Source organism: Brassica napus, chromosome C8, assembly GCF_020379485.1.
Source record: "Brassica napus cultivar Da-Ae chromosome C8, Da-Ae, whole genome shotgun sequence".
In the NCBI taxonomy this organism is placed as follows: Eukaryota; Viridiplantae; Streptophyta; class Magnoliopsida; order Brassicales; family Brassicaceae; genus Brassica; species Brassica napus.
In genome coordinates, this window is record NC_063451.1 from 10,998,999 (window position 1) to 11,023,743 (window position 24,745).

The 24,745-nt window shown below is 37.7% G+C and overlaps 1 protein-coding gene and 1 long non-coding RNA gene across 3 annotated transcripts; one reads left to right on the plus strand and one right to left on the minus strand.

The window, feature by feature from the left end:
* Window positions 1-5,910: 5,910 nt before the first annotated feature.
* On the minus strand, window positions 5,911-7,303 carry LOC106415248 (photosystem I reaction center subunit XI, chloroplastic-like). Its single transcript, XM_013855898.3, has 2 exons — window positions 6,973-7,303; window positions 5,911-6,547 (listed from the first exon to the last, which is right to left on the minus strand). The coding sequence occupies exons 1-2, from the start codon at window positions 7,138-7,140 to the stop codon at window positions 6,056-6,058; spliced, it is 660 nt and encodes a 219-aa protein (XP_013711352.1). The 5' UTR covers window positions 7,141-7,303; the 3' UTR covers window positions 5,911-6,055.
* Window positions 7,304-16,823: 9,520 nt separating this feature from the next.
* LOC106414104 lies at window positions 16,824-18,386 on the plus strand. 2 transcript variants are annotated; one of them, XR_001282766.3, is made up of 5 exons: window positions 16,824-17,076; window positions 17,428-17,606; window positions 17,763-17,883; window positions 17,969-18,080; window positions 18,148-18,386. It is a non-coding gene; the product is annotated as an uncharacterized LOC106414104 (long non-coding RNA). The 2 variants fall into 2 exon arrangements; XR_001282764.3 differs by having other exon boundaries at window positions 16,830-17,606.
* The last annotated feature ends 6,359 nt before the right edge of the window (window positions 18,387-24,745 follow it).

Below are 24,745 nucleotides of genomic sequence, written 5' to 3' on the forward strand. Positions count from 1 at the left end.
CCCGCTAAAACCACAAAATCAAGTTTTCTTGCCAAAACCAAAAAACAAGTTTTTCCGCCAAAATCACAAACCCGAGTTTTTCCGTCAAACCGAAAAATTGATTTTTTCTCGCCAAAACCGGAAAATGAGTTTTCCCGTCAAAACCACAAACCCAAGTTTTCTCTCCAAAATCGCAAACCCGAGTTTTTTCCGCCAAAAACGAAATATCGATTTTCCCGCCATAACTTAAAATTGAGTTTTTTCGGTTTTGGCGGGAAATTTGATTTTGTGGTTTTGGCGGAAAAATTCATTTTTCACTTTTTGACGGAATAACTCGGTTTTGTTGTTTTGGCTTGAAAACTAAATTTTCCTGTTTTGGCGGGAAAACTTGATTTTGTAGTTTTGGCTGGAATACTCGATTTTTAGTTTTTGGCGGAAAAAATTCAGTTTAACTCAATTTTCGTTTTTGACGGGAAAACTTGATTCTTAGTTGTGGGGAAAAAAGCTCGATTTTTAGTTTTTGCCGGAAAAACACGACTTTCTGTTTTAGCTAAAACTTGATTTTCCGTTTCGGCAGAAAATTTTTATTTTTTTTTTTGAAATTTTGACGGAAAAAATATATTTTGCATTATCTAACAAATTTAAAATTTCAGTATTTATTTAAATATTGTATAATATTTTTGTGAATCAAAATTAAAAAATTAAAATTTAAGCCAGACCTAATAGGATCAACCCTTTTTAAACCATGTTACATAAATAAAGTTCAGGGCTACAAATGGTTTCACAGGTCACGGGTTGAGCCCATATTAACATCCCTGGTTAACACCGACTCAGCATCATCTTCAATCTACACGTGCTAGCTGCAGATGCATCTTAGGACACGTGTATCAACATGTGATCTTCTGTGAGACGACGTCTATCCCGCCATTCCGATGCTTTTCCGCCGCAAGCTCCGCCATAGTCGATTCGCGCAGAACTTTAGGACCCCGGCTTTTATGAAACTCATCAATCTCTTTCCTATCTCGTATACTCTAATATTTCGCCTCAGCCGTCGTTTATAACCAAGATTCCTTCAACGCCGATTGATCACACTGGGAAATACTCGACATTTGATTCAAGAGGAGATTCAAGAGGAGCCATCAGTAGGGACGCCGATTCTACTAAACCTCTAAAGAATCAACCAAGATCACTCCAACAAACACGTATTACTTTGCATCAAGGAAACTTTACTCATAAGCCTTTTTGGCTTACACAGGTGGGAGTAAAGATTGATTCCCATAAGCAAAGAATAAGAGCATAATCGGAAGGGGAAGAAACCCAACCCAAAAACAAACATGATTTTGATTCTTTGCAAAAGAGGATTACAAAAAAAAAAGAGATAGTAAATAGCCATTAAGAACAGCTCAGATTATGTTCAAAAAAAAAAAAAAAAAAAAAAAAAAAATAGCTCTGATTTTTGGTTTAGAACGCAACACAAACTTAAAACAAAATCTCCATGCGAAGACTAAATCGCAAAAGCGAAGACAAGAGTCGATCTATTGATAGAATATACTATATAACAAAACGACATCGAGCTCCCTTATGAAAGATATTTGTTTAATAAGAAGGTGAAGAAGTAAGATCTCTGTCCTGAAGTAGTCGCTGAAGTAGTTGCTGAAGCAGACGTCGGGTTAAGTGGTGAAGACTATATGGAGTCAAGATGTTGAGCTGGAGTCGTGTAGAATTAGAGAGCAAATGAGTATCTTGTAGATATGGAAAGAATAATAAACTTGAGGAGCAAGTTTATGACTTAAAGAAAGAGGAATAAGTGTTCCAAGAAAAGAAAAGTTACACTTATTGTTATGGAAGATGTCCATACATGTTGCCTTGGAGACTAGGGTTTCAGGAACATTGAGAATAACTATAAGATAGCTATGGGGTCGTCTGTATAGAGACAGAGACACGGAAGCTGATCTTATAGAGAGAGAGAAGCTCTTGGAGGTGTTCTTGGGTCGTGCTGAAGCAGTGGCTGAAGTACTTGACGGAGAAGAGACATAAGCGGGTAGCTTAGGAATGTTTCAGTAGCGTGTGTTAGGGTGTTAACACCATACGTGTAAAAGCTGAATAAGCAAGTCTTGTAAAGATTGTTTAAAGGAGATTCTAATAAAAGCACTGGTTTTGCTTGTGTATTTGTCTCTTGATTTATCTTCTGCACTACCTTATTGTGTTTGCATCTTGCACTTACAAGTGGTATCAGAGCGGGGCACCTAAGTTACCAGTGTTATCCTGAAGGTGAAGATGGACACGATTATTTCTGTGCAGAAGGCGATCGTGTTGAATGCGGACCAGTATGATCATTGGAAGGCTCACATGAAGCAGATGATTCGAGGAATCAATGAAGATGCGTGGACAGCTGTGGAGATCGGTTGGGAGGAGCCGACCATAGTCACAGGAAGTGAGAAGAAGCCTAAACCAAAAGAAGATTGGTCAGAGGCAGAACGCAATGCATCAAAATTTAATGCAAAGGCGTTGTCGGTCATTTTTGGAGCTGTTGAAGCAGAGCAGTTTCAGCTGATTCAGGGGAGTACTTTGGCTAAAGAGGCGTGGGAGATCCTGCTGAATTCGTTTGAAGGAGATGAGAGTGTCAAGAGGACACGTCTAGATCATCTTGGGTCGCAGTTTGAGAATCTCAGGTGGTCTGATAATGATTCTGTGGCGAGCTTTAGTGCCAAACTCAGTGGTATGGCGCATGAAGCATTTGTACTTGGGAAGAAGTACAAGGAGAAGAAGCTGGTAAAGAAGTTACTACGTTGTCTTCCAACAAAGTTTGAAGCTCACAAAGTGGTCTTGCATATGACTACAAACACGGATGAGCTCAAGTTTGACAAACTTGTGGGTATGCTAAAGGCACAAGAGATGGAGAAAGATAGTAGTTCAGTCTATACGTCAGGTGGTGCATCAAGGAGTATAGCTCTTGCTGCTGACAAAGATGGAGATATATCTCCGAATGTTGAAGATGCCATGGGGATGTTGGCTAGGAATCTGAGTAAGATGATGAATTCCTCTGGTGGGTGGAATCAGTATGGTCGCCAGGGAGGTGATCGTGGCAATAGCAGAAGAAGAAGAGAACGTCTTAGATGCTATGAGTGTGAAGGTGTTGGTCATATAAGGGCTGACTGTCCTGTACCACAACGGAGAGAACTTAAGTGTTCTGAGTGTAGAGGTGTTGGACACACACAACGTGAATGTCCAAACTCAAAGAAGGAAAAAATAGTTCCACTGCAGTCGTCTGATGATTCAGAGTCTGGGGAAGATGGAAAGGTGATGAAGAATATGGTTGCATTTGGTGCACGCAAGGAGAAATCTAGTGAATCCTTGGATTCAGATGTCAGTACAGACTCTGAGGATTATCAAGTGATGCTCAACAAGTGGTTGAATCTCAAGAATGAGAATCTGAGGTTGCAACACGATATGAAGATCTTGCTGAAGAACTTGATGCTGTAAATGAGAATTATGAGTCTCTAGAGAAGGAGGTTAGCAAATTGAGGGAGGTTGCTATTGATGAACGTGAGAGAGCAATGAGGCTGGAACGTGATTTGGCTGAGAATCGCAAACAGATCAGGATGCTCAACAGTGGATCCAAAGAGTTGGATAAGATACTCTCGATGGGTCAACCAGCCAAGACGAATTGGGGACTGGGATATCGAGGAGCTGAGAGTACTAAGGAAGTACAACAGAAGGGGCTATCACATTTCGTGCATGGGAGCACATCAAAAAGTAGAGCGAAAGGAGCATGTCAGGAAGTACGTCGGGACGTACGACAGGGAGTAAGACAGGAAGTTCTACAGCGCGCAGCTGTGAGTAACAAGCCGAAAGTAGTACATCAGTGCAACAACACGAAGGTCAGACAGGAGGTTCTGAAGAATGGTTGTGCAGCTGGTACAAGAAAGGAGACTGATCGGTGCATCAGCAACTGTGTCAGGCCAAGCAAGAAGCAACATCGGATGTGTTGTTGGTTCTGTGGGAAGGTTGGACACAAGAAGGTGGAGTGTTTTGCTCGTGAAAAGAGCAGAAACATGGCCACGAAGGTGAACAAGACGTTCACTAAGCCCAGGAGGGTTGAAGAGGTGTCCTTAGCCAAGAGTGGCTTACTTGATGAGATCAAGGATGAGACATCAGAAGATGGATGCAGCTCTGTTAGGAGTGATCTTCAGGAAGATCAAGAAGCATCAAGCGTGGAGTCAGGACACAGAGTTGTCTGTGACACAAAGGGGAAGGAGATCGAAGTGCGTCAGGAAGTGGTGCGAGATGATCTTCAGGGGTGTGAAATCACTCCAAGACAATAGCAACGAGTGCAGAGGGCACTCGGTGCGGATGGGGAAGGGCTCATGGTCAAGGAGACGACACATGAAGGTAGCCAGGTCCTCAACAGAAGTGGGTTGAGAGGTAGCTCGACAGGTGCGTCAGATCGTGATGCAGTACTTGTTATTCCGCTGCAGCAGGGGCTGTGTCATGATTATTCATGAAGAAACAGACGGATGGGTCTGTAAGGCTTGACATCTAAGCATCTGTGTTTTAGCTTAGTATGCAATCAAGCAGGGGGAGAATGGTGATATTCTGGTACAGAGGATGCATATCTCATGGGGGAGAAAAGCATGGTGTGGTGCACATCTCGTGGGGGAGAAAGGCACATTTAGTATGACAGTTTCTAGGTGAGAAACGTGGTTGCTGAACCAGAAGAGTGTTGTGCTTGATCGGCACACAAAACTAAAAGGGGGAGACTGAAGATGTAAGATGTCTGCCCTGAAGTAGTCGCTGACGTAGTGGCTGAAGCAGACGTCGGGTTAAGTGGTGAAGACCATGTGGAGTCAAGATGCTGAGCTGGAGTCGTGTAGAATTGGAGAGCAAGGGAGTATCTTGGAGATATGGAAAGAAGAATAAACTTGAGGAGCAAGTTTATGACTTAAAGAAAGGGGAATAAGTGCATTCCAAGAAAAGGAAAGTTGCACTTATTGTTATGGAAGATGTCCATACATGTTGCCTTGGAGACTAGGGTTTCAGGAACATGGAGAATAAATATAAGATAGCTATGGGGTCGTCTGTATAGAGACAGAGACACGGAGGCTGATCTTATAGAGAGAGAGAAGCTCTTGGAGGTGTTTTTGGGTCGTGCTGAAGCAGTGGCTGAAGTACTTGACGGAGAAGAGACATAAGCGGGTAGCTTAGGAATCTTTCAGTAGCGTGTGTTAGGGTGTTAACACTAGATGTGTAAAAGCTGAATAAGCAAGTCTTGTAAAGATTGTTTAAATGACATTCTAATAAAAGCATTGGTGTTTACTTGTGTATTTGTCTCTTGAATTATCTTCTGCACTACCTTATTGTGTTTGCATATTGCACTTACAGAAGGGAGTCTCGAGAGAAAGTTCTCTCCCTTAAGGAAGAGAGAGAGAGCGAGAGAGAGATGCCGGTCCAGAAGTGTCTTTATCATATATTTTTTATATTAATATACGTTTTAGCTTCAATATTTTAATATTATATTATGTGTGCATCTTTATTTGTGTGGCTGGTTGTTTAATAATCTTTTCAATTGAATTTGTTTGTTGTATTTGTTGAGATAATTTTAAAGGGTCCACAATACATTTTTATTTTGCCAGTGCAGATCTTGTAATATGTTTATGTTATTTTGAATAATTTAGTTTTATTTATGTTCCGATATGATTTTTGTGAAATTTTTTTATATTGTGTCTTTTGTTTGGACCGTGCAAATATTTACTTTTATTTTCATATTTGTATAAAATTTATAGATGAGTTTTTTTTTTAATTCAGAACATGATTTTTACTAAAACAAAATATCTCCACATTCATATTATTTGATATTTGTAGTGTCAATATTACTAACTCAGTTTAAAGCAATTTTAATACATATATAAATTAATGTCAACAAACACGAAGAAAAGCTAAGAAAATATTCATAGTAGTATACATTAAGCATCATGAAATTCAAGATTCTTGATGAAGACAAGAGTAAAAAAAAACAATGATGCAAGAGAGTATTTGAAGGTCCAGAATATTGGTGAAACTCATATTTTTACTACTTTCATTTGACGTAATAAGGAAGGTCAAGAACGTAGAGAAGGAAGTAAGCCCAAGTCACACCTGAGATCCCTCCGAAGAAGAACCCTCCAGTGAACTTAGCCCATCCCTCTGCTGTCTGAAGCTGGTCCGGTTGCTTCTTCCGCCCGGTCAAAGTCAAACTTGGTGCAATCGACGGCTCTCCTTCCTTGAACGAAGCGATTCCATAGATAGTGAGGCACATGCTGAGGATGACTACAAGCCCAGCAGCGGCCAAAGAGCCGGCGGAGCCAGCGTAAGCAGTGTTCCTTAATGGACCTGCTTTGACAAACGGACCCACTAAGAGGAAACCATGAGCCAAACCCACTTCGACACCACGGAGGAGAGGGTTGATGGCCGTGCGGTAAGCCGGGAGGTTGGAGAGATACCACGCGATCAATGGGCTTGACGTCACTGGGGTTTCTAAACTTCCGATGAATGGATCTCCGTTGATTGGTTGGACCACTTGGAATGTTGGCTGCCAAGTTATCCATGTCAGATTATTTGTATATTAACTGTTAGATCAGTATCTATATATGAAGATGGATGCGTATAACTTTTAGTTACAAATGTGATATGTCTTCTTTTTTTTGAACAACTCATATGTGATATGTCAAACCCCAAGTTCTCTTTCTTTTCAGTCATAATGTACAGGTTCTATAAAATCACTAAATTAGTCATGCCCTGTTCATGTTTCAAAAAAAGAAGTCATACCATATTCTGGCCATTTAATCCTAACTAATAATATTATATAAAATATTGATTTTCCTAATTTTCCTAAGATATATGATATCATACCGCATGACTGATTATGGTATTGACATATGTGTGTGCTTAAGTAATTTTCAGATTTGGCACAATCTGATCTGCATCGTATACTATTTGTTAACGTAAAGAAGATACCTTGTCTGACTGGAGAGCTCGGACGGTGAAAGAAAACGTTTTCTTGGTCGGTGAAACGCCGAAAGGAGCCCCGGATATGCCCTTAGGAACAGCGAGACGCCTCACATTAGTAGCAGAACAGAAGCTTAATCTTAGCTGGCTCGCCATTGGAGATGCAGTCGTTGCCATTATTTTTTATGAAATGTTGTGGCTCTTATGAATTTTAAATCAGATTTAACTTCAGTATGTGCTGAAGAAATAAGCAAATCTAATAGACTTGAGATTGCATATGCTGATGTGGCATGACAGAGGATCTGGTTCGGGAGATTTTGTGGCTCTTAGGGTCCGGTGTTTGATATACTTGATTCTCATTGGATGTTATCTTATCCACTTTGCGCTGCTCTAGCATTGTATGCATATTAATATTTGTTTATATAATGTATAAATTTTTCTTTTTAAGTTATTACCAGGGTTGTCCGCTCTTCGCGCAGAATATTATTTTATTATTCTTAAATATGTTTTTCTGATGATGTGATTATATGGTTAGTATTTATTTCTGAAGAACATTATTTGATGTTTTATTATGTTATGTAATAGTAGGTAATAAATTAATATATTATGTGTTTGTCTTCTAAATAATGCGTTGTTGTATGTATAATACTACTTGTTAGTGGTGAAGTGAGTTTTTGATGTAAAACATATTGAATTTCAATAACTTTTTCTTTGGGCATTTGTTGATTCTAAAATTAACGGCGTTAAAATTGTATTTTAATTTTTCACATTTTTGAACATTACTTTTTTTTAGGTGTATTTTGCACTCTCCCCCATCTTTTGACCTTGAGTCATCACCATCTATGTATTTTGTTTACCTCTCCGGTGTGCAGTGCTTCTCACCATCACTGGGAAAAGATTCACCTCCGTTCTCTTGTTTTTCCTCACCTTCTTTTTTTTGTGAGATTATCTGGTATTTGTTATAGATGAGGCATATTAGTTCCATGTAGTGCGGTTGTTTCTCACGCCGTTGTTTTTTATTTCGGTCAATATTGGTTTTCTTTTTCCTTAGGTTTTTGCTAAGGTTAGAAACTACATCTCGTTGGGTTGGGTCAGAGTTTAGTTGTCACTGATGTTGTTTTCCTCGTCGCTCGTTTGCCGTCAATAGTCTATGTTCGTCTTGGTTTTCAAGATAGGGTTTTTGGTGATCTGACTTGTACGCTCTTTTTCATAGCTTGAGGATGGCTCCACGGTTTGTTGATTTCATTTTATCTCTTTGTTCTCTCATCTCATTGCACATTTCATCGCTGATCACGTATCTTGTGGCTCTCCCTTTCTCCTTATTTGCTACTCCAGGTTTGGATAGTGTTTTTCTCTGTGTATGCTTTGTACGCTTGGAAGGTTATTTATGGTCTCAAGCTTAAGCTTTGGTTTATTGGTAGTTGGCTTCCATTCTCCCCCACTCAGGTTGTTTATCTTCTTCCCATGCATCACTCGGTGTAGGTGCGGAGTTAGTCTTTTAGAACTTTTGTTTCTTCTATTCAGAGTTTTGTGGTTCTTCGCTGGCATGAGCGCCTTGTATGTGCTTGTTTAGTTTGTGAGGTGCTTTTATCTCTTAGCTGATGGTTGCGTTTCTGGTGCTTTAGACATGCGTCATTTTGTTTCGTGGTGACTTTGTTCTTCCGATGATTATTCTTTTTCTCACCCGTTTTTCGGTTTCTTGTAATGGTGCTTGATCGCGATCCTTTGTGTTCCAGGGATTGCTTTACCTCATATTTTATCTTTTTACCTTTTTCTGACATCTGCTTATTGTAGCCAAGACATTCTATGGTAAGATGAGATAGGTTAATCTTCTTTCACTACAAGAAAACGTGCCCATAACAACAAACATTTACGACGAAAATATTTCGTCGTAAATTTACATGGGCTTTACAACGAAATTACGAGGAATCTAACTTTCGTCGTAAACACCATGTCAATTTACGACGAACTGATTTCGTCGTAAACTCCTTGTAATTTTACGACGAATGTACGTGGAATGAGAAATACGTCATAATCATTACATCGACATTACAACGAAGCATGTTACCGTTATATTTAGGTGAAAACGTGTATTAAATGTGCTTTAACTTACCTAATTTCGTCGTAAAGTCGTTGTAAATAATATGTTAAAACCATGTAAAATCCATGTAAAATATTCCTTGTAAAATCGTTGTTATATTTCAACTACCCAACTCGAAAATATCTCTATATATATGTCATTTCCCACAACTCTCTTCCTCACAACACACAAACGGGAGAAAAAAAATCCAAAAAAAAATAAAAAAAAAATAGATTTAAAAAAAAAAATCTAAGAAAAAAATGGCCGGTGGCGGTAGTATTTACGAATTACGGAGTTGGATGTATTTGCACAAAGATTCCGACGGGAGGGTGACGAACGCATTTCTGAGCGGGCTAGAGACATTCATGCACCAGGCGGGCTGTACACCGATCACACAGGAAAGCGGTAAAATGTTCTGCCCCTGTCGGAAATGCAAGAATTCAAAATTTGCACGTAGTGAAACTGTATGGAAGCATTTAATGAACAGAGGATTTACACCACAGTACTACATTTGGTATCAACATGGAGAGGGTTATGGGGGAAATGAAGCTAGTAGTAGTAATAATAATTTTGAGGATGGTCATCATAGTGAAGAACCGAATCATTTGCATAATGAATATAATTATCATCAAGATCATGAGCAGATGGTAGATCATGATAGGGTTCAAGATATGATTAGTGATGCATTTTTAGAAACAACTACAACAATAGCTGATGGAACTGGAAATGTAGAAGAACCTAATTTGGATGCAAAAAGGTTTTATGAAATGCTAGATGCTGCAAATCAACCAATCTACACTGGTTGTAGAGAAGGTCTCTCTAAATTGTCTCTAGCAGCTAGGATGATGAATATTAAAACGGATCATAATTTACCTGAGAATTGCATGGATGCATGGGCGGAGTTGTTTAAAGAGTATTTGCCAGAAGACAACGTGTCTGCTGAATCTTATTATGAGATTCAGAAATTGGTTTATAGTCTTGGGTTGCCTTCGGAGATGATTGATGTTTGCATCGACAACTGCATGATCTACTGGAAAGAAGATGACAAGTTAGAAGAGTGTCGATTCTGCAAAAAACCACGATTCAAACCGCAAGGCCGTGGGAGGAATAGGGTACCGTACCAAAGGATGTGGTACCTACCAATTACAGACAGATTGAAAAGATTATATCAATCTGAGAGGACTGCTGCGTCGATGAGGTGGCATGCGGAACATGTCCAGAGAGATGGTGAGGTTGCACATCCATCAGACGCAAGAGCGTGGAAACATTTCAACAAGGTACACGCAGATTTTGCTACAAATATTCGGAATGTCTATCTTGGGTTATGCACCGATGGATTTAGTCCATTTGGAATGTCTGGTAGACAATATTCTTTGTGGCCAGTCATTCTTACGCCGTACAATTTACCGCCGGATATGTGCATGGAACAAGAATTTCTATTTTTGACCATATTAATCCCTGGGCCGAAGCATCCAAAACGGTCTCTTGATGTTTTTCTTCAACCGTTGATAGAAGAGCTAAAGCAATTGTGGTCAGAAGGGGTGAGGACGTACGATTGTTCCTTGAAAAACAATTTTACGATGCGAGCAGTTCTGCTGTGGACGATAAGTGATTTCCCTGCTTATGGGATGTTGTCTGGCTGGACAACACATGGAAGATTATCTTGTCCATATTGTCTTGGATCGACGGATGCTTTTCAACTGAAGAATGGTAGGAAGAGTTGTTGGTTTGACTGTCATCGTCGCTTTCTTCCACTTGCCCATCCGTACAGAAGAAATAAGACATTGTTTCGGCACAAAAAAATTGTCAGAGACGGTCCTCCTCCATATCTCACCGGCCAGCAGATCGAAGCAGACATTGATTATTACGGAGCTCAGGAAACAGTTAAAGTTGGAGGAAATTGGCATGTTCCTGGAAATATGCCTGATGGATATGGTGTGTCTCACAATTGGCATAAGAAGAGTATATTTTGGGAGCTACCCTATTGGAAGGATCTTCTCTTACGCCACAATCTGGATGTCATGCATATTGAGAAGAACTTTTTTGAGAACATCATGAATACATTACTTAACGTCCCTGGGAAGACAAAAGATAACAAAAAGTCAAGGATGGACTTACCTGATATTTGCTCAAGAAGTGAGTTACATATCAAGAGCAATGGAAACGTTCCTGTTCCCATCTTCCGGTTGTCATCAGAAGCCAAAACAACCTTGTTTGACTGGGTTGCATCAGAAGTTAAGTTTCCTGATGGTTATGTTTCAAATCTGTCAAGATGTGTTGAACGAGGTCAAAAGTTCTCCGGAATGAAGAGTCATGATTGTCATGTGTTTATGCAACGACTACTTCCATTTGCTTTTGCCGAGCTCCTTCCAGCAAATGTCCATGAAGCACTTGCAGGTAATTATAAAACGTTAATATATATACATATGTTATGAAATGTTATTAATTTGATTACTTTTGCAATATACAGCCATCGGCGCTTTTTTCAGAGATCTCAGCACACGTACGTTCAAGGAAGAAGTCATCGAACAACTTCATCATAACATTCCGATCATATTGTGCAACCTGGAGAAGATATTTCCTCCTTCATTTTTTGACGTCATGGAGCATCTAGTTGTCCACCTACCGTATGAAGCATTGCTTCGTGGACCTGTTCACAACGGATGGATGTATCCGTATGAGCGACAGATGAAACATTTGAAGGGGAAAGCAAGAAATCTTGCAAAGGTGGAAGGTTCAATAGTTGCGGGAAGTTTGACAGCCGAAACATCTAACTTCACATCATACTACTTTGCTCCAACTGTTCGTACGAGGAAAAGAGTTCCTAGAAGATATGATGATGGTGGAGTACCGACATCATATCCAATTGATGGTGTTCCTGACATTTTCTGCGAAATTGCACGGTTTGGTGGTAAAACGAAAGAAGTATGGTGGTCATGTGAAGAGGATAAACATAGTGCCCACACTTATATTCTGCTCAACTGCGAGGATGCAGTGACCCGTTACTTTGAAAGGTAAATATTTTTGTGAATGTTAATTATATGAATTGCAGTTAATTATGTATGACTTGATTATTTGTTTAATTTGCAGCATGTTTGTATCTCAAGTTGAAGAAGCAATACCAGGAATATCTGCAACTGATGTGGACACACGTAAAGATAAGCACTTTGTCAAGTGGTTAAAATCACAGGTACGTAATATATCTCATACATTGATTAATTAAGTAAGTGTTTTGATACTTCAATATTAATTAAGAATAACTGCTTTTGGCAGGTTGATTATGACGATCCTTATTATCCCGTATGGTTTCACGAATTGGTTCAAGGTCCAGTTGCAAAGGTCACCACATCACCTATGTATTTCACACGAGGATTTACCTTTCACACATACGAGTATGGGAGACATCGGGCAACGAGTAACTACGGAATATGTGTGAAAGGTGAAACGGACTTTTACGGGATCTTGCAGGAGATTATTGAAGTGGAATTTCCGGGGTTATTGAAGCTAAAATGCGTCCTCTTCAAATGTGAATGGTTCGATCCTGTTGTGAACCGAGGGATTCGGTATAACAAATTTGGTGTTGTGGATGTCAATTTTGGGAGAAGATACAACAAATTTGAGCCTTTCATTTTAGCTTCACAAGCCGAGCAAGTAAGCTTCCTTCCTTATCCTCGGCTTCGAACTTCCGGGATAAACTGGTTAGCTGCTATCAAAATTACACCTCGTGGACGCATTGTCGCTGGAGAAGAACCGCCCTTGCAAGAAGAAGACGCTATCAATGAAGTTGAGGTACCAGAACAACCAACTGATGAAATCCTTTTGATCGACCCGCAAAACTTTCAATATGAAGATATTCCCGAAGATGCGACAGATGAAGCACGTGAAGACGAGTTCGAGAGAAGCGACGATGATGATTGTAATGATAGTGATGAGAACGAAAACGATTTAGAGTGATGTAATATTGATGAGAACGAAAACGATTTAGAGTGATGTAATATATGTCTCTGATGTTGTATTTCTCTATTGTAACGTATGTTTAAAGAAATATTATTTTTTTACCATCCTAATGTATGTGTAACAAATGTTGTTTTATATAATATGTATTTGTGTTAATTTTAAAAAAAATATTTGGAGTTTTAGGGTTTTAGAGTTTAAGTTGGAGAAAGAGCATAAAGTAGTAGAGAAGAAAATATGATGTTAGATGATATGTGACTTTGGGGTTTAGGGATTTCATTCTCGGTGTTTAGGGTTAAGCGTTGTAAAATCATCGTAAACCGATGTTTCCACGTAATTTCGTCGTAAATGGAAAAACGCGGGCCTGGTAACTTCGTCGTAAACGTGGGCCTTGTAAATTCGTCGTAAACCGATGTTTCCACGTAATTTCTTCGTAAATGGAAAAACGCGGGAATGGTAACTTTGTCGTAAACGTGGGCCTTGTAAATTCGTCGTAAACCGACATTTCGACGTAATTTCGTCGTAAATTGAAAAAGCGGGCTGGTAACTTCGTCGTAAATGAAAAAACGCGGGCCTGGTAACTTCGTCGTAATGTTACGTCGCGTTTACGATGAAACATTTTTTATATATTGGGACGCCGAGACGAGGCTGCCTCGTCCATTCCTCCTAAACTCCTCTCTTCTCCCTAAGGTACATTCTCTTCCCTCCTTTTTTTTTTTTTTTTTAAGTTAGTTTAGGTTATTAATTAGTTAGGTAATTAGTTTAGGTGATTATTTAGATAATTAGTTTAGGTGATTAGTTAGATGACGGAATCCTATAGTTTAGGTGATTAGTTAGGTAACGGAATAATTTTTTAATTATGTCGTCATAATTGATTAAATTTATTTAAATTTTTTTTAGATGGCTCCTAGAAGGAAACCAGCAGCACCTACTTATGCCCAGTTGTTTGGCGATGGTTCCGGTACATCTTCTTCCGGTCCATCGTCTTCCGATGCAGTTCCAGACTCTCAGACTTCTCAGAGAGTTTTTTCGAGTCCTCCTCTTCCACCGCAGATGCCTCCACCTCCTCCTCCAGCGGCTGCACCTGAGCCTGTCCCAGAAGGTGCAGTTCATCCGGATTTGCGTGTGCCTTCATATGCTCCCTTCGCGAGATATACGGTGGAGGATTTGCTTGCCCAGCCTGGACGGGAGGGTTTGGATGTTCTAGATCCCGATAGATCCCGAGGAACTTATTGGTAAGTTATTAATTTTTATTACTTTAAAATTTAATTAATTTTTATTTTGTAACGGTTAAATTATTTTTTTTCAGGTTTGGGGCTAACAACCGTGTTAGCCGGAGCGTTTCGGCGACGATTAAGGGTTACTACGACGGGGCATACCCGAACTGGAGCAAGACACCAAATCACGTTAAGATCACGTGGTTTAAATGTTTTGCGGTAAGATTTTTAAATTTAATTAAATTTTCACTTTTATATATATATATTTTTTTAATATTTATTATTAATTGTAATTTTTTCAAAATTTTTATGTTTCAGCAAAAGTGGCATTGGTCTTTGGGAATCACCGAGAGGGTGAAGGCGGAATTCGTTGCAAAGGCAAAGATACGCCTCTGCAACACAGTCTCTGATTGGAAGGACAAGTGGGAGATCTACGGGTATGAGGGAAAGCCCACTGAGCTCACGACGGATGTGTGGGATGGCCTCATCGCCTATTGGGAGCACCCCTCTTCGATCAGAAAGGCCAATTCGTGCTCGGCTTCTCGAAGGACGAAGGATAAAAATGGTCATTTGCCCATGCTTCACAGAACCGGACAAAAACCTCATGCAGGAGTCCGTCTAGAAGCTGTAAGTTTTGTTTTAAATATATATTTTAAAATATTCAATTAATATAATTTATAATATTTAATTTAATTTTTTTTTGTAGTTCGAGAAGACGGGAGTCTTACCTTCTCTGTCTGACCTATTCAAGATGACTCACGCCACATCCGACGGAGTTTTTGTGGATCCTGCATCTGAGAAACTCTTCCGAACAGTGGCTGGTCGGATTGAAGAACGGGAGACGCAACTAACCCAGGAGTCTCCCGATGGATTACCAGTCACATTGTCCACCAAGAGGTCGACAGAATCTTCGAAGAGGTAACTTAAAATTTTAGTTTACATTATTTTAAATATTTTAACATAATTAACTATATTAATATATGTTTTGATTTTATAGGTGGCTCCTAAAAAGAAGGGACGGATAGTCGGTATAGGCTCTGTTAACGAAGTTGCAAGGGCAACTTCGTCATACACTTCGAGACGGGATGAAGAGACTGCTCAGATGAAGGCTCAAATGGATAGCCAGAAGGCTCAAATGGATAGCCAGCAGGTTCGTTTAGACTCTCTTGAGGATTTGCTAGACGTGATGGCCGTGGGAAACCCGGTTATGCAGAGAATGTTGAGTGAGAGACGAGCCGCTCTTGGAATGCCACCACGAGATCCCCAAGAGTCCGATCCAACCCGTCAACAGCCGAGCAACCCCACCAACTACTTCGACAATATGTAGTTTTTTTTTTCTGTTTGTATTATGAATTTAAATATTATTGTATGACTTTTTAAAAATATGTTTTCCAATTTCATATTTTGTTTTAAAATTTAAATTATTTTAAATTCTGAATATTAAATATAAATTAAAATCTATTATATACTAATTAATAATAATATAATAAGAAACGATGTAAACTCCTCGTAAACATTACATGGAGTTTACAACGAATATTTACGAGTGATTAACATCGAAATATTTACGAGGATTTTACATCGAAATGTTTACGAGTGATTTACAACGAAAGTATTTACGTGTGCTTTACATCGAAATAATTACGTGGGATTTACGACAAAGTCTTACGTGGCGTTTACGACGAATCCTTTCCCTGTGCTTTACGAGGAATATATTTCGTCGTAAACGTAACGAGTCGTTTACGACGAAACCTCCGTTACGACGGACGTTTAACAACGAAACGTCTTTCGACGTTAATTCGTCGTAACACCCCGTTTACGACGAATTTACAACGAATACTGCCCTAGTAAAAAATATGTTTTCTTGTAGTGTTTTTTGATCTTTTTTCAGCTCCAAACATTTATTAAGTTAGTGTTACTATGGTATCTTATTTTTTCTCTATGCTGTGAAAGTTTTATGTTTAGATTATGTATTGCACTATAATTTATTCTTATTAGTTTGGTCATTTTATATTTTTAATAGTTAAATAAATATATAATTTGTAAATTAAATAATAGAAAATGGTAAAAAATAATAAAATAACAAAAAATTATGTTATTTTAGTTGTGAATAAATTAAATATGTAAAATATATTTTTATTATTTTATTTATTTCTTTATTCATCTTGAATTTTAGTGAACAATAAAATAGATTATCAAACTTCATAAGATAATAGTTAGTGCGAAAATGATTAGATAGTTCACGATTATAAAGTACTTGGCCAAATTGCAACTAAAAGAAAAATGACCTAAAATGTATTAAAAAAATACATGGATGGATGACACGCGTCGCAAAAGCCCTCTGCCACTTGTCAGAAGAAGGAAAAAAGCCAATTTTATATCAGAGAAGTTATTGTCAAAAAATGAATCTTGCAGTCTTGTTTTTCGGTCATGCTATTATTCAAAACTTAAAACATGAATTTTAGAAAGGTATCACAACCTAAATTAATCTGTTGGACCTAAGACCAGGATTAACTGTGGTCCTTAAGGAGGTTCTTAGCATTTAATTGTAATTAAAATAAATGAAAAATAGAAAATACCTTAAGAGTTGGTTCTTAATTAAGCGGAGGAAGAAGCGGATCTTGGAGACACGTGTTAGAAGAAGAAGAGTTTGGGTTTCTCTTTCTCTCTCCCGAAGGATGAGTTCGACGTTGAGTCAATTCCATCTCTTCCTCGGTTGATCTCTCATCGATACGTTTGCTGGAAGGTCCGTCGGAAGCTCCGAGGGTGAGGATCGGCGAGATTCTTCTAAGTTTGGTTTGGAATCCGTGATCCGCCCCGTCGATTCGATGCCTGATATGGCTAAGAAACCTTCTAACAAAGGTAGATCAACTCTCAAGCTATCGTAGAGGAATAACTGCTTAGAATCTAGAGAATCTTACGATCTGCCTTTGGATTCATTCTCTTGCGGTTAATATTGATCGTTGATCATTGTTCTGATCTTGGATCGCAATGTGTTTGAGTTACTAACGTCTTCTTGTTCACTGTAATTGTTGATGACGGTTGGATCATTGTTCTAATCTTGGATCGCAATGTGTTCTGATCTTGGATGGCTATTTGATTGACTTACGGAGTTCTTTATTGTTCACTGGACTTATTGATGATGGTTGGTTAGGTTACTCTATGATCTCTCTGAAATTGATATACATTGTGATCATTATTGTACCAATGCAGGAATCTTTGTTATACGGCAGACACCAAGAGAGTCCCTAAACCCTTTTTCACTGAAATTGATATACTCTATGATCTCTCTTGATGTCTTTAAATGTTCAGAGTTGTCTGTTTGGATGATATCTGGAGAGAGAAGATGAAAATGTCTACGAGGTTCATCGTTCTGATCACCATGTCACCAGGTTCGTTCCCTCCCTTACAGCTCACTCTTAAATGAACATGTCTTGATTCTGGTTGGTGTTAGATATATGGTTAGTGTTAGTGTTAAATGTGGTTTATTTTCTCATTGAAACTATCAAATGCTTACTGATGGTGGAACATTATGTCGTATAAAATAGTGATGAGCCTTGGAACAGCCGCGACGGAAGAAGATGGAGCACTTGTTGCTTAGTTGTTTGGCTCTGTGGGGTAGATGTTCAAAGCTGATGAGAAAATGTTTGATGCTGTCACTGGTCTCAGGTACTTAACGTTTCTGAATGCTCAAGTTGTTAAGTCACCGATCAAGTAATCATGTTACCATCTGAAGACTTCAATCTTGTTACAGTGGAAGTTGACCAGTGTACATATTCCTAGCCATTGAAGCTTTAGCTGATGGAGGAGTAGCTGTTGGTTTACCCCGAGAACTCGCACTCGGTTTAGCTTCACAGATGGAGCAGGTAAAACAAGAACTTGATGATGTATACATGTCTAAGTGATGCTTATACTGTCAGTTTTTTTTTTCAGATTATCCTGTCTCTCACACAGCTTTTGATTCCTATGATTGGATGATTCACAATGTAGATCCGTTGTTTCATCGTCATGTTGCCAGTAACGCTTTGTTTTCTTCGTTATTGTTCTAGTTTTCTCATGGATTCCCTTCTTTCATCTCATATATTCATATCTTGGTGATTGATTTTGTAGAAGTTAAAAGAACAAGCATACAACAATGTTTGATTTTTTTTTAAGAACCTTTAACTAAGAAACTAGCATTGCAGCACAAATTTTAGGTGTTTCTTAACAAAAGCTCTTAAGATTATATTTATTACTAAAAAATTATTAAGAACCCCATTAGGGGTTTTAGAGATAATAATGCTCTTAATAATGTCAAGTTACATTTATATTTTATACCCTTAAAGAAACTAATTGACTGAAAAAAATATTACAACCAAAAACAATTTGTGTCTTCTTCTTTGGCGTGAGGCAAAACACAGCGTCTCCGGTCTCAACTTCGATGGCAACACACAGCGCCTCCAACGTAAACCTGATCCCACGGAGTTTGTCTCGTAGATGAAGCTCGTCAACCACTATCGCCGATTGAGACACCGCAAGCTCGCTTCTGACCTCCTTTGTCTTCTCCAACCTGTGGCCGAGCTCGTGATCCGATTGTGCCGTTTGTTTGTACGTGATTCAGTCGACTAGGTTGAAAGAACTCGGAAATGAGATGGTTAAAGACGTTAAATTAGATTTGATCAAAGGGTTACAAGAGTGACAAGAGATTGAGGGGACAAGCCGGAGCTCGAAGAGCAAACCGGAAAAGGTACAAAGCGATTAGGAGTAAAGAGATGACTAAAACCCTTGACCTAGCCGCTCAGTGTGTGTATGTGAAGTGTCGATCCCCTTCTTGTTGCTTCCTCCTCTCCTTTTATAGGCTTTCCGTCCTTGTGTGCCATAGATCCGGTCCCCTTTTGGGCCTTAACTTGAGAAGGCCGAGTATTCGGGCCTTGGTGGAGTTCCTCCGAGCCGTGTGCTTTTGGTCGGCTTGGTCGTCGGCTAAAAACACTCTCAGACCGAGCTGACAACTTTACTCGCCGACCCAAGTAAGTTCGCAGCTTGATGGGCTAGACCTTGTTATTCGATGGACCTTGTGGAGGGATGCAATCCATCTCCTACACCGCTCTAAGCTCCTTCCGTCGCAGCCACTAAAACAGTGGCGTCCAGCTCCCGATTGACTCAAACTAGAGATCGATCTGCGACCAATCCTCTCCAACCCAACTTCCTTAATATTTTGAAATGGTCCCTCATTGTTTGCGCCTTTGGTCCTTTAGCTTTAGGTTGTTCTCAACCCCTAAAGTTTTCAATGTACAGATGAATCCTCTTGTATTAACCCCAAACTTTTAAATGTGCGATCCAACCAATATAGTATGTAAATGTATATAATATAAGCATCTAAAATTATTCTAAGATGACTTAAAAAAATTATTAAAATCATGAGATAATTTTTTTTTTATAAACAAATATTACTAGTAGAACTAGTATAATTTTCTATTATATATATTGATGTTACTGATACATGTGACACAATTTTTTCATTTTAAAAATTGACAAAATCAACGGTATATACCATTATGTACCAAAATAGTTTCTCCTAATTTTATCAAGGTTTTATAAAAAAATATTTCAATAAAATTACACCACCCTATAAGTTTATAATATACCTTATGCTTTTATGGTTTATCTTATTTGGTTAGCCACAATATTTTGGAAAAACATACTTCATATTTTTTACAATTTTTGTTAGAAAAGTATTTTTTACAAAATTGATGATTCTAAAATATGTTGGACATAGATTGATACGACTCTTTAAGCTAAACATATGAAAAACTGGTATAAACCATACATGTTATACTTGTAAAACTGGTACAAACCATACATGTTATACTTGAATAGTTGTACGAGAAAAGTGATACTGGTACAACTATTCAGTTTCTGAAATTTATATATTCCATTAGGTATTATATATTCGATATAAAAAAAAAATGTATATATTATAAACATCTAGCGCAAAGTGCATATAATATATTCCATATGAAAAAACAATCAAATAGCCAAATTGGTAAATGTTAGGATATGTTTCTTATTATTTCTTATGGTTTTTTGTTTTGTTTTTTGCAATTCTACACCATCACTTAAGTTTTTATCATTTACCTTATACTTTTAAGGTTTGTTAAATTGTTTGTCGACAATCCACATAATTTTGGGAAAACATACATGAAATGTATTTTTACGAAATTGATGACTTCATTGTAACCGGGCACATGCATATAAACATATATAATTGGTACCACTGAGGTAACTGTATTTATTATTACTACAACTAATACTTTTCGATTTCACCGCCAAAGTACAACTATGCACAAAATGGTACAACTCAAAACTAAGACAATTATGTTATTATTTTATTTAGTATTGTTTTAAATGTGCATCACGTTTTAAATAAATGTTAGTGTAATGAATGTTTTTAAGAGTTTAATATGATGCTAATTAAGTTAAATTATGAAATTGCTAAAGGAGTGAGTTATAGAAGATACTACAGCTGGTACATATCATGTAACTAAACATATAACTCATATACTAGACATGTAATAATGGTTTAACTAGTACAACTTCATATTATATACTATACATGTAATACTGGTACTACTGGTTCAAATTTTTCATTATAGAATTTTTAAAATTCCATATGAAAAAGAAATCAACTGACCAAATTGGTATGTGTTTATAAGGGACTCTCCTAACTATTTTAATTTTTTTTATGTCTTATTGGCAATTATTATGTACTATTATTGTTGTAGTCCAAACACCAAACATGAATGCTTATGCATTGTTTTTCGACTTGTGATGGCTTATGTACCATCTTTCATTTTCTCGGTGAAGGTATATTTCTTTTGATAACATCCGGAGTAGGTTGGATGGCTCTTGTAGAAATGCATGCATAGAAGAGTGAAACTTGGAAATTTCTTATCCGGAGCAGCCGTTCTCAATTGGATCAGTCGCTCTGGCTACTGAGATTTTTAAGGACTTCAAAAATATTTAGTGATTTACCTTAATGATCCCTTATTTTTCTCTGAGCCGCCGTCGACTTTGATATATATATGCTCTATTTCTCTTTTCTATTATTCTCTACACTAATTTTTGCCTAAAAACCCAGAGTCTAGAATTTTCCATTAATACTTGTCATTCCATCTCGATCCAAACGACAGTTTAGGTACTGAGATTGATCGAGAAAAGGTGAAATAACATAAAAGTGGATTGATCCCATAGAAATAAAGTGTAATCTGATCCTCTGGAATTGGATCTAACTTACTACACCAACCACTGTTAATTTGACAGTAGAGCAAGACTCAATTTTAGTGTATTATTTTGAAAGTTTAATATGATATTATCATAAGTTAAATCATGAAATTGCAGTAGAATTTAGTTATAAAATATGGTACAACTCTTACAACTAAACATATAAAGAACTGGTATTAGTGGTACAACTTTTTATATACCAAACATGTAATACTAGTACAACTGATATAACTTTGCATTATATATCAGACATGTAATACTTGTTTAACTGGTTCAACTTCTTCATTATAGAAACTTAAAAATTATATTTTTAAAAATACTTTTAAAATCCCTTTCGATCCATTGAAACCCTGTGGCTCCGCAGTTGCCTTCTTCGGCTTCCAGAGCCAAAAAAAAAATGAAGATGCATTTTTTTTCAAAAATAGTTCAACTAATACAACTATTAAAGCAAATAATTTTCACATTAAATTTTATAACTAGTACAATTATTACAACATATTATAGTGCTATATATAAAATTATATTTTAAGGAGAGGTTAAACACAATATAATTAAAAGAAACTAATCACAACATATTACAAATTTAACGAAACAATGAATGATAGTTGTGGTGGCTAAGGTTTAGAGACATTATTCATAGATTCAGTATAGAATTTTCCATTAATACTTGTCATTCCATCTCGATCCAAACGACAGTTTAGTTATTAAGATTGGTCCAGAAAAGGTGAAATAACACAAAAGTGGATTGATCCCATAGAAATAAAGTGTAATCTGATCCTCTGAAATTAGATCTAACATACTTCACCAACCACTGTTAATTTGACAGTAGAGCAAGACTCAGTTTTAGTGTATCATTTTGAAAGTTTAATATGATATTATCATAAGTTAAATCATGAAATTGCAGTATAATTTAGTTATAAAATATGGTACAACTCTTATAACTAAACATATAAAGAACTGGTATTACTGGTACAACTTTTTATATACCAAACATGTAATACTAGTACAACTGATATAACATTGTATTATATATCAGACATGTAATACTTGTTCATCTGGTTCAACTTCTTAATTATTGAAATTTAAAAAATATATTTTGGAAAATACTTTTAAAATCCTCTTCGATCTACTGCAACCCTCTGGCTCCACAGGTGCAAAAAATGCGGAGCAAAAAAATGAAGATGCATTTTTTTTCAAAAATAGTTCAACTAATACAACTATTAAAGCAAATAGTTTTCACATTAAATTTTATAACTAATACAATTATTACAACATATTATAGTGTTATAAATAAAATTACATTTTAAGAAGAAGTAAAACACAATATTATAAAAGAAACTAATCACAACATATTAAAAATTTAACGAAACAATGAATGATAGTTGTGGTGGCTAAGGTTTAGAGACATTATTCATAGATTCGGTGGTAGGTGATGCGACCCAAATCAGCAGCTATGTCTCAACGAGGAGCTTAAGATACGAACCAGCTAAGCAACTGATCATAGCTTGGCTTAATGGGAAGTTTATGGGCCTTATCGGTTTGATCCATGAAGTTTTAGACCGAGAGAAGCTAATGGGCTTGATGCAGAACATTGAGGCCTTATGCTCAATAAGAAATCAGTGTTTGGATTTTTCCAAGAAAGGCCCACCAATAAAATACAAGCCTTGGTCGTATAATACATCAATCGGACGGCAATGCCGAGATCTTCAACCATGCAAAAGGATGCAACCAGCCGAAGAGTTCTGCGATCAAAACTCTCAAAATTCGGTCAAGTCTTAGTCTTTGGTCAAGTCCACCATAATTATGCTATTTATATTTCCTAGAATAAGTTTAGACCTTTTGTCTAACCCACAGCCTACTATATAAAGGCTTGCTTTGTATTGTTTCAAATCATTCAACTTCTTAATAATAACCTTTCCTTTTAACTTGTTGAATCATTTGTTCTTCATTGAACATGTTACCTTCTGAGTCGCTGGAGTGTGTCATATCTTCGGGCTTAGAAGTTGGTAGTATCAAGAGACTTTCTGCACCTCTCGTGTCACCTTTCGATCCACATTCCTTAATCGTTTGTGCTTTCTAGCTCATTCTGTGCAAGGCTTATCCAATCCACAAAACTTAGAGTGATCCTTCAATTTAGGGCGTATCATGTGGTATCAGAGCCACTATGAGGTTTGGAGTTCTTCACAGTAAGCCATTTGTAACTCTTCATCTTCTAAGAGATCATATGTGTCTTTTGGACTACTGAAGAGAAACTATGAAGAGAAGCCAACCATTCTTAACTCTTCATCTTCTACGAGACCACCTGTGTTTGGACTACCGATAAACCATGAAGAGAAGGCAGCGCGCAAACACAAGAAGAAAAGTTGCGATAATGGAGGTACAACAAACGCACAGCCGAAATGATAGCAGAATATGAGCTTGACAAAAAGAAGGAAGCCAAGAAGTCACGACGTGAGAGAAACAAATGGAAGAAACCTGTCAACAAAAAGGCCACACGATCTTACCTTTGTTCTAGATCAAATGGAGTTAAACCGAGCAGTCCAAAGAATGCAGTCCAAAAGCCACAATCGAAACCGGTTGTAGAGACTCCACCAACGAGAAAAGAGGAGAAGAGGAATAAAGGTTTTGAGAAATGACTGGGGAGTTTCAAGGCTAGGATCCATCAAAGTATCACAAACCCATGTCCATCTTCAGTTTTAGAAGAAGATCAGGAGGCCAAAGATATCGACCCGGAGCTATCGACTGTTTATATCCGAGCAGAATCTAATGACGATCTCGATCCAATCATTGACGAAGAGGAAGATCCATTCGGACGATGAACGATGGATGATGATCTTGATCCCATCTTTGATGATGAAGACGATCACTTGGACGATGATCTTGGTCCCATCTTTGATGAGGAAGACGATCACTTGGACGATGATTCTGGTCCAATCTTTGATGAGGAGGAAGAACCAGAGGCTGTAAGTTTTCTCCTGGCTGTCCAAAGAGTGGCTGAAGACGTGGTTGATAGTGGAACAGAAGCTGATCATGAAAAGATCTCACAACCGCTTATGCCTCAGGTGATATTCTCGGTTCTTTTTCATGTGATAAACTGGTTTAGCCATTCGTTTGCAAGGAGTACGACCTAGTGAAGCTACTAAGGCATGAAGAGGGTCTGCAACACTTCATATTTGAGCCAGGAGAAGAGACACGTGATCAAAGCAACAATAACCAGTCCTTGGAGAAAAACATAGCAAAAGTGGAGCAGAATAATGTCGGTTCATTCATC

What these genes read in the sequence shown, in the direction of transcription:
- LOC106415248 (XM_013855898.3), bottom strand. Translation starts at nt 7,140, where the DNA reads ATGGCAACGACTGCATCTCCAATGGCGAGCCAGCTAAGATTAAGCTTC. An exon ending in GAGCTCTCCAGTCAGACAAG is followed by an intron (nt 6,548 to 6,972) that starts GTATCTTCTTTA and finishes ATAACTTGGCAG; the next exon opens with CCAACATTCCAAGTGGTCCA.